Source organism: Saccopteryx leptura, chromosome 4 (assembly GCF_036850995.1).
Source record: "Saccopteryx leptura isolate mSacLep1 chromosome 4, mSacLep1_pri_phased_curated, whole genome shotgun sequence".
NCBI lineage: Eukaryota > Metazoa > Chordata > Mammalia > Chiroptera > Emballonuridae > Saccopteryx > Saccopteryx leptura.
This window is the reverse complement of record NC_089506.1, coordinates 104,565,179-104,578,815: the sequence shown is the minus strand read 5'-3', so window position 1 is coordinate 104,578,815 and position 13,637 is coordinate 104,565,179. Positions and strand designations below refer to the sequence as shown.

Here is a 13,637-nt window from a genome sequence, read left to right as displayed (position 1 = left end):
TCAAAACTATGTCCTAGAGAGAGCAAGGACTTTATTATGAAAAAGAACTGAGAGGGTTAAAACTCTCAGCAATGAACTAGTAGTGGTCATGCAAAAATTAGTTTCAGTTTCTTCACCTGTTACTTTGCAGAATTTTATCGAGGCTTAAAGTGATACAATACATATATCACAAAATTTAAGCTTAATAACAGTAGTTGTTGACAGTGAAATGTTGGATTAAATTCCACTTTGGGAATACATATGAAATGTGAAAAAGAATCACGGAAGCAGCTATTGGTTATAAAATTATCTATTATTAGGATCTGTTATTAGGATTACAAATTCCTTGGTTTATAACCTCAACTCAATATGACTCTTGTCTTCCATCATTATTAAGTAGCTAGTTTTCAGTTTTTTACATGTCATTTCCCTTCACAGCATTGTGAATCATATTTATATTTAAAATTTTGTATTTAGGGTTTATCTTCTACAAATTTACTAAGCATAAATGACAGGTTTTACTAAGTAAATACAAGAGAAACAGGTGATGAATAAAACAAATTCAGTTCACAGGGAACTGAAGTCAAATACGGGAGAAAGTAATTTTGTGTTCAGTTCTGTGAAAGAAATAAGCAGATTTCAGTTCTACAGACTGATAAACAAAGTCATCCAAGTTGAAACGTAAAGGAAAAAAAGCCCTCCAAGGAAAAGGGGGAAGAGCAGTCATGGCAGAGAATACCACGTGCAGAGGCACTGAGGCAAGAAAGAGCTTGGCGGTTCTGAAAAACAGAAGGGGTGGTGGAGACAAGGGGGACAAACGGGACAAGGCAAGCAGAGGCCACAGGACAGAGCCTTGTCCAGGGCAGTGGTTTGCAATCAGGGCCAATTTTGGCTCCTAGGGGTCACTGGGCAATGTCTGGAGACATTTTTAGTTGTCACAAGTAGGTGAGGATTGAGGGGAGGGTTGGAGTAGTGTGCCACTGACATGTGAGTAGAAGGCAGAGATTCTGCTAAACACCCTAAAAAGCAGAGTCCTATTTCACAACAAACACTTATCCATCCCCAAACATCAAGAGTGCTAAGGATTTCTTGAGAAATCCTGGTCTGGGAAAGGGTTTAAAATTTTATACTAATGCAAAGGGAAGTCGCTGACATAGGGGGATAGTCTGATACATGTTTTAAAATGATTACTCTGGCTGATCTTCGATGGTTGGAGGCAAGAATGACAGCAGAAAACCAACAGGTAGGCTGATGTTGCACTTGTCCTGACAAGAGCTGATGGTGCATTAGATCTGAGTAGCAGTTAAGAAAAAGTAGATAAATTTGGGAAATTTCTAAAAATAAAACTAATACTAAATGATGAAGAGGAATCACATTTTACCACCTGGTTTTCAGCTGAGCAAATATAATACACAGTGGTACCACATACTGAGATAAAGATAACAGTAAAAAGCAGGTTCCATAATTAGATTTATGTTTTAGAAATGCTGTAACTAAGATGCATGAGACATTTAAGTGGAGCTATCAAGAAGCCAGTTAGGAATATAAGTCTGTGGCTTAGAAGAGAGGCTTTGGTGATGATACAAATTTGAGAACCCTCAGTAGATGGTAAATCTACAGGAAAGAATAAGATTGCTATTTTGTGTGGATGGCTGTCTATTCTTCCCAACAATTAACTTCCTGAGGGCAGAGGTTATGTCTTAATGTTTTTTTCGACCTCTCAACAGAACCTAGCAACTTCAGTTAGTAGCATGACAGCCTTCAAGATTTAACAATGGAGTGATTATTCCTGGCTGAATATTTTCTTCAGAGCCTAGAAAGCATAACAGAGGAGAAAAACCTCTTTGAATGTGTCCTCACTTAATATTGCTATATGATATAAGGTACTTCCCCCCTCTTTGATTTTCTGTTGACTCATCTCCTTGAAAGATGATCATGAGATAGAAATACTTGGCCTAGTGCTTAGGTAACAGAAAATGACTGTGACAGTTACTATTTTTTGTTTCTTTTATATAATATGACACTAGTATTTATTATATTCAAGCAAAGAAGAGCCAATTGCATTAAACAGGAATTTTTTAGACATCTTACCTAAGTCTCCATATGCTTGTGAAGACTGATACTGCGGCATATACTGTGTTGCCATGTCTCCAGCTCCGGTCACTGGTGAGTACATGTGGCGTGGTGGAGGGGGCATCATGGTTGGGACAGGGATGAAACCCGGCATAGGAGGATGTGGAGAACGATGTATGACTGTGTGACCACCAGGATGAAATTCTGGTGCCTGAGGAACCACAACAACTCTTCGAACACCATTGTCTTCAATAACCTAAAAAATGAACATTAGATTAAAAGTTTCTTCTACAGAATGTAAGTAATTCTTTTGAAATATGATAGAGTAAGACTTTTTACACCACTAGAAATTAATTTTAAAAATATTATGACCCAGCAATCCCTCTACTGGGTATATACCCCAAAACCTCAGAATCATTGATACGTAAAGACACATGTAGCCCCATGTTCATAGCAGCATTGTTCACAGTGGCCAAGACATGGAAACAACCAAAAAGCCCTTCAATAGAGGATTGGATAAAGAAGATGTGGCACATATACACTATGGAATACTACTCAGCCATAAGAAATGATGACATTAGATCATTTATAGCAAAATGGTGGGATCTTGATAACATTATACGGAGTGAAATAAGTAAATCAGAAAAAAACAAGAACTACATGATTCCATACATTGGTGGAACATAAAAACGAGACTAAGAGACATGGACAAGAGTGTGGTGGTTACCAGGGGTGGGGGGGAGGGAGGATGCAGGAGGGAGGGAGGGAGAGATTTAGGGGGAGGGGGAGGGGCACAGAGAAAACTAGATAGAGGGTGACGGAGGACAATCTGACTCTGGGCGAGGGGTATGCAACATAATTTAATGACAAGATAACCTAGACATGTTTTTCTTTGAATATATGTACCCTGAATTATTAATGTCATCCCATTAACATTAATAAAAATTTATAAAAAAAAAAATTATAGAATCAACAAGATTTTAATTACATTAAGAACATACAAATTAGAATTGAACAACATGAGAAAGTTTTTGTTATATAATGCAATATAAATCTTAAAACACTAACGGGAATAGCAAAATAATAATATAAACAAGCTATGATATTAGGTATTTATCCTATGTGTTACATGCATTTAGTGATGTAGTAAAAATTAAGGGAGACTCCAGGGCATTTTTAGTTTGGACACAATAGGGTCAGGAATTATTTTCCTTTTTCATAGTATGGGTGAGAGTTGAGGGAAAACAAGCTGTGGAAAGAATACAGGTTGTGGAAGAAAAATAGGGAAAAAAATCAGATCCCGACTCCTAAGATCAACCATATACTGAATGAATTTAGGTATAAAATTCTTATTACCATGGCCAGGACAAATTTATTTATTTATTTATTTATTTATTTATTTATTTTGAGAAAGGCAGGGAAGAGAGAGGAACATCAAGCTGCTCCAGTACATGCCCTGACCTGCAACCTCTGCACTTGGGGACAATGCTATGCTCCAACTAACCAAGCTATCTGGCCAGGACTTTATTGTTTTTATCTACTGATTGACTTTTAGAGAGAAAGAAGAAGAAAGAGAGAGGGAGTAAGAAGGGAAGCATTCACTTGTTCCACTCAGTTGTGCATTCTTTGGCTGCATCCAGTATGTGCCCAGACTGGGGATCAAACTCTCAATCTTATTGTTTAGGGATGACACACTTAACCGACTGAGCTAACTGGCCAGTGCTGACCATGACAATTTTAACGGATAATCATTTTAATGGAGAAACATCTAATATATTAACTCCCATTTTAAGAAAAAATATTTGTGGGTTCAAGTCTTAGAAATTACACATTTTTAAAAAGGGGTCACACTATAGAAAAGGATTTCAAAAAAAACACAGATGTCTTTTTCCCTTTAAACCTGACTGGAGCAGCAAGGACATATAGGAAAGCCTAAAATAATACAGAGTTTAATCTCAAAATTTGGAATCCCTCCATTAAAATAGGGTCTTTACCTCCTTTTTTTGTGTGAGAGAGACAGAGAAAGGAACAGATAGGGACAGACAGAAAGGGAGAGAGATGAGAAGCATTAATTCTTTGTTGCAGCTCCTTAGCTGTTCATTGATTGCTTTCATGTATGTGTCTTGATCAGGGGTCTACAGCAGAGCGAGTGCCCCTTGTTCAAGCCAGCGACCTTGGGCTCAAGCCAGCGAACCTGCACTCAGGCCAGTGTGCCTGCGCTCATGCCGGCGACCTTAAGAGTTTTGAACCTGGGTCCTCCGTGTCGCAGTCCGACATTCTATCCACTGCGCCACTGCCTGGTCAGGCAGGTCTTTACCCTTTTATACTGAAGTGTAGAAAATGGCTAACAATACCTTTCCTAAGGAAACAGAAAATAATTAGAAGGTAAAGTGCTAACTTAAAGGCAAATCCTGCCTGACCTGTGGTGGCGCAGAGGATAAAGCGTCGACCTGGAATGCTGAGGTCGCCGGTTCAAAACCCTGGGCTTGCCTGGTCAAGGCACATATGGGAGTTGATGCTTCCTGCTCCTCCCTCCCCCTTCTCTCTCTCTCTCTCTCTCTCCCCTCTCTAAAAATTAATAAAAGAAAAATTTAAAAAAAAAGAAAAAAAAAGCAAATCCTGATATTTTCAGGAGAAAAACAAGTTTTTTTATGCTTAAGAAGAGCAAATTTTATATAAAAACATATGTGCTTGGTAGATATATCAGAAAACACTCTTGGGTACAGACAAGCCTTCATTAAAAGCAAATTACAGGTTTAGAAAGATAGTTGTGATTAAATAGTCTGTTAAACCATCCTTACCTGTTGGAGTGTGAGATAACTTGTCTGTAACACAGGTCTAGAAGACTAAATGAATTCACTGTTTTTTATACAGAAGCTCTGGAACTGCAACGCCTTGCTTCCAGCAAACTGGATGCCTCATATCCCACATTTTCCCTTACTTAATTTAGTTCTGGATTCAACCCTCAAACAAGTGCATATAATTGGCAGACACAAAATCGTCCACCCTAGCTGAAGAGAATCTGGAAACTTTTTATAGCTTTTCAGTCTCTAACCTACAGAAAAGAGCATCAGAAGAAGTTTAGAATGAATTCTGAGTGGCCAAACCATAGGGTCTGTCACAATATACCATTTATTACCTTTATCAACTCTCTAACTCACAAATCTCAAATGATCCCATTTCCAATAGGATTCAAGTCCATAATCTTTAACCTGGCATTCAACCTGGTTCCAACCTACCTTACTAGCTGTGTCTTTCTTCTACCTACCTGAACCTTAATTCTAGGTAGGCTGGTATATTAAAAAACCTATTTTCATACTGACTTAAACATTTTTGTACCTTTTCCTCTTAACTTTTGCTTCCCCTTAATCAATAACCACATGGATCTTATCTATCCTTCCAAGTCTATTTCTAACTTTACCATCCCCACTCATTTAAAAAAATATTTGTTTTTGAATAAAACAAAGACTGGTAATTTAGGAGAGAAAAAGTTTAAGTGATGTTTTTGTGGGGGCTCAGACCCACAGGGGCAAACAGAACAACGAAAGTGAATTATTTATGCTGCAAGGTGATAAAATAGTATAGAAGAAAACAGCAGGTAAGAGTGCATTAAAAGTATTGCGGGAGGGGGACAGGTTATAGAATAAAATAGTGTTCAAAATAGGCCTTTACTGGCAAAATGAAATTTGAGCACAGACTTGAAGAAACTGAAGGAATTAGCCATACAGAAATTTTGAAGTGTTCTGGGTAGAGGGAAGAGTTAGAATAAAGCCCCTAAAGTAAAAGTGCCTGGATTAGCATAAAAGAGGAGGAAGGACAGCATAAAGGAGGACAGAAATAGTTGAGGTCAAAGAGATTAGGGGGTGAGGGGTGGCCAACTCAGGTAGGGCTGTACTGGCTATTAAGGACTTAAAACTTCAGTATTTACTCTCAGTGGAATGGGAACCCCAGAGTTTTTTGGCATAAGAGTGATATAAGCCAGTGGCTCCCAGCCAAAGGTGATTTTGCCCCTTAGACATTTGGCAGTATCTAGAGCAGGGGTCTCAAACTCAACTCAGCATGTGGGCCGCAGAGCAAGATTACAGCCGTTCGGCGGGCCGCACTAGGTCTACAAAAGGCAACTGTTACGCAACACTTTTCTCACTGCAGTTGAAAACAAAAAAAAAATCAGTACAACAAGCACAATCGTACATGCAGTTTACTCAGTGTCACAAAACGACCAGAAACTGTAGTTCGCATCACAACTGCTGTTAACTAAGCTAATATCTAGCTAGGATGCTAGAGAAATGAAAAATACAAGTAGGCCCCTAGGCTTACTTAATTTTATCCAAAATATTTTGAACTTCATGGATTAGTCTGCGGGCCGCACAAAATTGTTCGCCGGGCCACATGCGGCCCGCAGGCCGCGAGTTTGAGACCCCTGATCTAGAGGTATTTTCGGTTGTCATAATGTGGGGGTGGGGGGAGTGAGTACTATTGTTAGCTAATGGGTAGAGGCCAAAGGTTAGGGATTGTTGGGCAGATAAAATGTATTATGCTCACTTTGTTAAAGATTACGCTGCCCACGTGAGGCCGTAGCCCAGGTGATATTAATGTGTGTTGAGAATCCTTGTAGCCTGGGGCTTGGTTTTGGGATTAAGCCTTTCCCACCCTTTTTGATGTAGGGCGGTACAATCCAATCATGCCTCGGAGAAGTGACTTTGTATTAGAGACTTCCCTGTATTGTATATTGGATTAAGAGTTTGGATTGCTACACTATAAAATGGGGACAAGTGGGAGCTTGGACTCTTGGTTCCTGAGATTAGCATAAGAGAGCAGAGGAGAGCAGAGAAAGGCCACGTGGAGTAGACCAGGAGAAGCAGCCAAGATGGCAGAGTGCTGAGAGAGAAGCCAGTTTGGGCAGAGTTTGTATCTGGGAGCTGGAAGGAGATGGTGAACTGAGGAGAATAAGGCCGGTGAGCTAGAAACCTTTGATTCTAGGAAACTCGGATAAGTCAGTGGCTTTGTGAGCACTGAATGTGAGTGGGTTTTGGAGCCCAGTGTGTGTTTTTACTTGCCTGCCGGGTGCAAGCTAGGATTAAAGACTATGGCCCACCAGTTTTTGGCTCCGTTGTTTCTTTACCGACTGTCCGAATCCAATGCGAACCTGCATGGGCCGGGCTGCTCTGATGGTGGCCCTTGCCCTGCCTGTTGGCTTTACAGGGATGCTGCTAAATAACCTATAAACAACTCCCTACAAGAAAAATTATCAAGACTACAATGTCTTTAGTGCCAAGGTCGAGAAATCCTGATATAATCTTACATTTAATAGGATTACTCTGGCTGTTGAATTGAGACTAGACCATAGAGCAAAGGCAAAATCAGGAAAACTGTTCAGGAAACTACTGTTGAAATCTAGACAAGATGGTGATGGCTTAGACTGGGTGGAAGCAATGAAGATTGTGAGAAGTGGTTCATAATTTGCATATGTACACTGCTCACCAAAATTAGGGGATATTTATAGCCTCATACTCCTTTTGAAATATTCCCTAATTTTTGTGAGCAGTATATAAAGGTAAAACAATAAGATTAGCTGATGATTCCATTGGAAAAGTGAGAAAAGAGGTTATAAAAGGATGGCCTTTCATAAACTGTGATGGGGAAGGCTGTAGGGTAGAGTAAGTTATTTGGGGGAAAGATTTGGGATGTGAGGTTTTCAAGAGCTTGGTTAAGTCTATGAAACATCTAAATGGAGAGTTCAAGTAGGCAGTTAGATATAGTAGTTTACAGTTCCAGTAAGACTGGGAAAGGACAACCAAGTAAGGTAGGAAGAAATCTAAGAGTGTGGAGTGTGGAGATGTCTATCAAGGATAAAAGATCAACTTTGTCAAATAATGCTGACAGGCTAAGATGAAGAATACCTGACCACTGACTCTGGCAATGTGAAAGTCACTGTGACCTTAATGAGAACAGTTTTGGTGTAATCATAGGGGCAAAGTGTGATTGGAATGGGTTTAAGAGAGATAGTGGGGAGGAAAATTAAAGAGCTAATAGCACAATTTTGGGAAGTTTTCCTACAGGGGGAAAGATAAAAATAGGGTAGTGGTTGGTAGTAATACAGTCAAAAATTTTTTTAATTTGTTGTTATTGGAACAATTACAACATGCTGACAGACTAATAAAAATGATCCATCAGAAAATAAACTGATGATATAGAAGGGAGAGAAGAAAAATGCTAGCGAAATGTCCTTGAGCAAACAAAAGGGGAGGGATCCAGGACCCCAGGGGCACACTGGGTCTAGACAGAAGAATGTATGTCTCAAGATGACAAGCAGAGCATATAAATCCAGATGCTTACAGAGATGTGGGACTAGGAGCTGTTGGGCAGATAAAATGTATTATGCTCTGTAAAGCCAGGAGCCACAGCTGCCACTATCAAAGCAGCCTGGACCATACAGGTTCGCATTGGATTCGGACAGTCGGTAAAGAAACCATGGAGCCAAAAACTGGTGGGCCATAGTCTTTAATCTAGCTTGCACCCGGCGGGCAAGTAAAAATACACACTGGGCTCCAAAACCCAGTCACATTCAGTGCTCACAAAGCTACTGATTTATCCGAGTTTCCTAGAATCAAAGGTTTCTAGCTCACCAGCCTTATTCTCCTCAGTTCCCCATCTCCTTCCTTATCCCAGATACAAACTCTGTACAAACTGGCATCTCACTCAGCACTCCGCCATCTTGGCTGCTTTTCCTGGCCTTCTCCACGTGGCCTCCTCCCGCTGCTGGCTCTATTCTCTCTGCTGAAGATAATCTCAGGAACCAAAGAGCCAAGTCCCGTTCTGCCTCCATTTTATACTGTAGCTTCACAACCTCTAATCCAATATACAAAATAGGGAAGTCTCTAGTAGAGTCACTTCTCTGAGGCATGATTGGATTGTACCACCCCACATCAAAAAGGGTGGGAAAGGCTTAATCCCAAAACCAAGCCCCAGGCTGCAACGATCCACAGAGACACACATTAATATCACCTGGGCAATGGCCTCCACGTGGGCAGTGGCGCCATCTTTAACAAAGTGAGCATAATACATTTTATCTGCCCAACATGCTCACTTTGTTAAAGATAACAGGAGGAGGCCGTCGCCCAGGTGATATTAATGTGTGTTGGGGTGGGCTAAAGGCAGGCAGAATCCTTTAGCCTGGGGCTTGGTTTTGGGATTAAGCCTTTCCTACCCTTTTTGATGTAGGGCGGTACAATCCTATCATGCCTCAGAGGATGACTTTGTATTAGAGACTTCCCTGTTTTGTATATTGGATTAAGGGTTTGGATTTCTACACTATAAAATGGGGACGGAATGAGAGTTTGGTCTCTTGGTTCCTGAGGTTAGCATGAGAGAGCAGAGAAAGTAGAGCCAGCAGCGGAAGGCAGCCACGTGGAGGAGGCCAGGAAAAGCAGCCAAGATGGTGGAGTGCTGAGTGAGATGCCAGTTTGTACAGAGTTTGTATCTGGGATAAGGAAGGAGATGGGGAACTGAGGAGAATAAGGCTGGTGAGCTAGAAACCTTTGATTCTAGGAAACTCGGATAAGTCGGTGGCTTTGTGAGCACTGAATGTGATTGGGTTTTGGAGCCCAGTGTGTATTTTCTACTTGCCCGCCGGGGTGCAAGCTAGAATTAGGGAAAATGGCCCATCAGTTTTTGGCTCCGCTGTTTCTTTACCGACTGTCCGAATCCAATGCGAACCTGCATGGGCCGGGCTGCTGTGCTAGTGGCCCTGGCCTTAGCTTCTGGCTTTACAGGAGCCTAGATGGTTTCTTCTGATTGCTCTCCATGAACCCTTCCCTGAACACCACAATCTCAGTCATGTCTCTCTCCTATCACTTCCACTGCATTTGTTCTGTGTCAATTGTTAGGCATAACAGTGTAGTATTTGTTAATTTTCTAAATGCATATGTCTTAGTCTATAACTTAACTGAAAGTTCCTCTAGAGATGTGTATTAACTAGAAGTATTTAATACTCATAACAATGCTACAATCAGTATTATCATCTCTATTTTTTAGATAGGTTATCTGAAGCATAGAAATGTTAAATAACTTGCTAAGGTTACACAGTAAGTAGTGGAGCTAGTATTTGAACTCAGGCAATTTGGCTTCAATTCTATGTTCTCTTCCAATTTATGCGCATAGAATCCACAAGTACTTGGTCTTCTAGTTTTTTCCCCACCTCTTTTTTAAAATTTCACAACACAAGTGAGATCTCACTAGAGAAAAAGGAAAAAATTTCATAAGCTATCTTGCTTATGAAATTAAAACCATTTTTTTCTGCTAAAAAAGAACACTTAAAAAACAAAGACAAACTTTGGGGAAGGGAGAATGGGGAGTTATTATTTAACAGGTACAGTTTGTTTTGTAAGATGAAAAGATGGTAGTGATAGTACAACAGTGTAAATGTACTTATTAATGTCACTGAACTGTACATATAAAATGGTTATGGTAAATTTTTTGTTATATGTATTTTATCACAATTAAAAATGACAAAAAAACTAAGATATTTGGGGTGGGGGGAGGGGAGAAAAAGAGCCAGACTAGGACTAAGTGAGTATGGAGAGCTCTAGCTCAACCACTTCAAGTAACCATGAAGTGGTAACTTTAGTGTGAGGCTGGAGACCTCAAAACTACCTGCTAAGTCTCCAGCTGCTGAGAAATGGCCAACCAGGTAGACACTGAATTTTTCCCATAACGGGGTGCACTACTGGTGATGATTAAAATAAAATCAACAAGTTGTGAAAAGGAAAAAAGAAGAATCCAAATTAGTTTATGTAAATAAAAATTAAAACAAAGACAATGAAATATAAATCAAATGGGACAATTATAGCATAGTCTACCTAACCACATATGCCACATAATTTCTTTTCCTTTTAAGTGAGAAGAGAAGAGGGGAGATAGTGAGACAGATTTCTCCTTGTGCCCCAATCGGGACCCACTGACAACTCCTGTCTGGGTGGATGCTCAAATCAATCGAACTATCCTCAGTGCCTGGCTGTAGCGGAGCAACCAAATGGCGCAGTGATTGGCCCACCATGAAATCTGGAATGTTCACTAGTGGGTGGGAGGAACCAGGTTGACCAGCACTGCAAAAGTGGGTGGTTTTTATAAAAAGGTTCACCATCACAGTACTAGTCCAATGCTCTATCCACATCCACTGCATCACCGCCTGGTCAGGTGCTACCACAAATTTCTAATTAGGCAAAGCCGTTTTCTTTCTTTTGTTGAATATAGACATATTGAGAGGGGCTGCAGAAAAAGGAGTTTGTGTTTACTGACATTTTATACTGTGCCTTCTCCACCATAATATACAGTCCATGATAAATATCTTTTATTTACCATTTTCTCCCCACTTGCTGGTGTATTACATTCAGCATATGCTCAATTTTTGTTGAGTAAATAATATGAACAGAAATAAATGTATTCTGCTACTTCTACTAGAATAATGTATTTCTTTCCCCTCTTACAACACCATGCTAACAGCATTCTGTGCCTTCTTCAATTCTTACAAATTTTTCTTACCCTCTACTCTATGGCCTCACCATGAATGCAAAACTATTCCTACTTCAAGCTATTCTATAATACCAGTATTTCTGATCATTCATTCATCAGATATTTATTTTATGTATTTAAACACACACATATGTTAGTAAGTGACCACTAACTTTCTCTCTAGCTCTAACTATAACTTCATCCTCACCTAAACCTCTAAATCCCCCTACCTTCCAGATTATCATGCTGCCTGTCTTTTTGGCTGTTTTCCCCAGGAAAGACAGAGAAGATAGATCAAACCAGTATACAGAATCTCTGGAAAATTTACTGGCCTCATTGCTGCATGCTGACATAAAGGCCAAGCCCAGCTCAAAACTGTAATCTGAAACTTTTCCTGAGTTGATACAGGCCCTTTCCCTGCATTATGAGATCTACAATCCCCTCCATGTTAGGTACCCATTCATCACCACAGCAACCCACAGTCCACAAAAACAGGAGACCATTACAAGAAAGGCAGAAGGAGAGAACTTTTGATGTTGCCTTTCAGGAGTCCCATTCAGGTTGTCTATATTCTTTTTTTGAGTAAGTCATTCCGTTCTTACTAAAATACCAAGTGTTGAGATAACAAGTTATGCTTGTAGTGCCTATTAGTATTATTTGACAGTAAATTAAGTCCCTTTGAACTGCTGTCACCTTTTGCTTTCTATCATTAATTACTTTGTGTTTGAGTTTTATAGTTTTTGTATCTTCCCCATTTGATATCTTAGTTCACTGGCACACACTTCTGCCTCTATGCAGTATGTCAAACTCTCACAAACTTCCCTTTCTTATTTATTAAATTACCATAATAAGACTCATTAAAGTTTCTTATAAAATTATGTTTGTAATTAGAAAAATGGCTAACAGAAAATATACTAAATATTTACCCAAAGTATTTCTGGATATTTAATGTAATTTTTTCTTTCTATCCTTTGATATATTTCTCAAGTTTTTCTACATAATAATAAGAAACATAGTTTAAAATACACAACTATATTTGTTCTTTATCACTAAATATATTTTAAATTGCCTGTTTGCAAAGTTAATATTCCTTTAAGCTTCTGGAACAATTTCATTTTGCTTTATGCATATCATCATTTTAATTAGCTTTAGGTCTTCCTATCACATTGAATAGTATCTTATCTAGTGTCATGGTGAACAAAACAATTTTTAAATAATAATTTTTTAAAATGATCTATTTTTCTGATTCAATAATAAAAATTATTTGTATAATTAAAAAATTAAGTCTCACTATTCCAATTAATGTTGAGTGGAATGCTACAGTATCAAAGCTATAAGGTGCAAAGACTATAAAATAAACAACACTGTAGAACTCTTAAGAATGCAAAGGATGAATAAATATCACAACCAGCAATTAATAGCAGGCCTGTGTAAATTGCAAATAAGAAAAATAGAACCAGCCCTGGCCGGCTGGCTCAGCAGTAGAGTGTCGGCCTGGTGTGTGGAAGTCTCAGGTTCAATTCCCGGCCAGGGCACATAGGAGAAGTGCCCATCTCCTTTTCCACCCTTGCCCCTCTCCTTTCTCTTTCTCTCCTTCCCCTCCCACAGCCAAGGCTCCATTGGAGCAAAGTTGGCCTGGTCACTGAGGATAGCTCCATGGCCTCTGCCTCAGGTGCTAGAATGGCTCCGGTTACAATGGAGCATCGGCCCCTGGTGGGCATGCTGGGTGGATCCTGGTCAGAGGCACATGCAGGAGTCTGTCTGCCTCCTTGCTTCTCAGAAAAATACAAAAAAGGAAAAAAAAAGAAAAATAGAACCACTTACTCCCAAGGTATGACACCCTGACTGTCTAATGTTATTCTCAAAAATGAAGCTAAAATATATGTATGAGTTAATAACAAGCTCGTATCTAAAGTGGTTCTAAACTTAACAGGTACATGCCATTAGTATAAACATCATACATTTGTAGGTTGATACATCCTAGATAAATCATGATTTCTTCATGTTTTATAAATCTTAATCTTAAATTAAGATCCAGCTATCTTTTGGCCTTTTCATTTTTCTGCCCAAAATGC

The 13,637-nt window shown here is 39.5% G+C and overlaps 1 protein-coding gene across 4 annotated transcripts in view; it reads right to left on the bottom strand.

Moving 5' to 3' along the window:
- Positions 1-13,637, bottom strand: part of FNDC3A (fibronectin type III domain containing 3A) — a 168,725-nt gene that overhangs the window by 60,077 nt on the left and 95,011 nt on the right. For all 4 annotated transcript variants that reach the window (XM_066380887.1, XM_066380890.1, XM_066380889.1 and 1 more), the window contains one exon: positions 2,071-2,308. In XM_066380887.1, the coding sequence (XP_066236984.1) occupies positions 2,071-2,308 (238 nt within the window). The remainder of the gene's footprint in view (positions 1-2,070; positions 2,309-13,637) is intronic.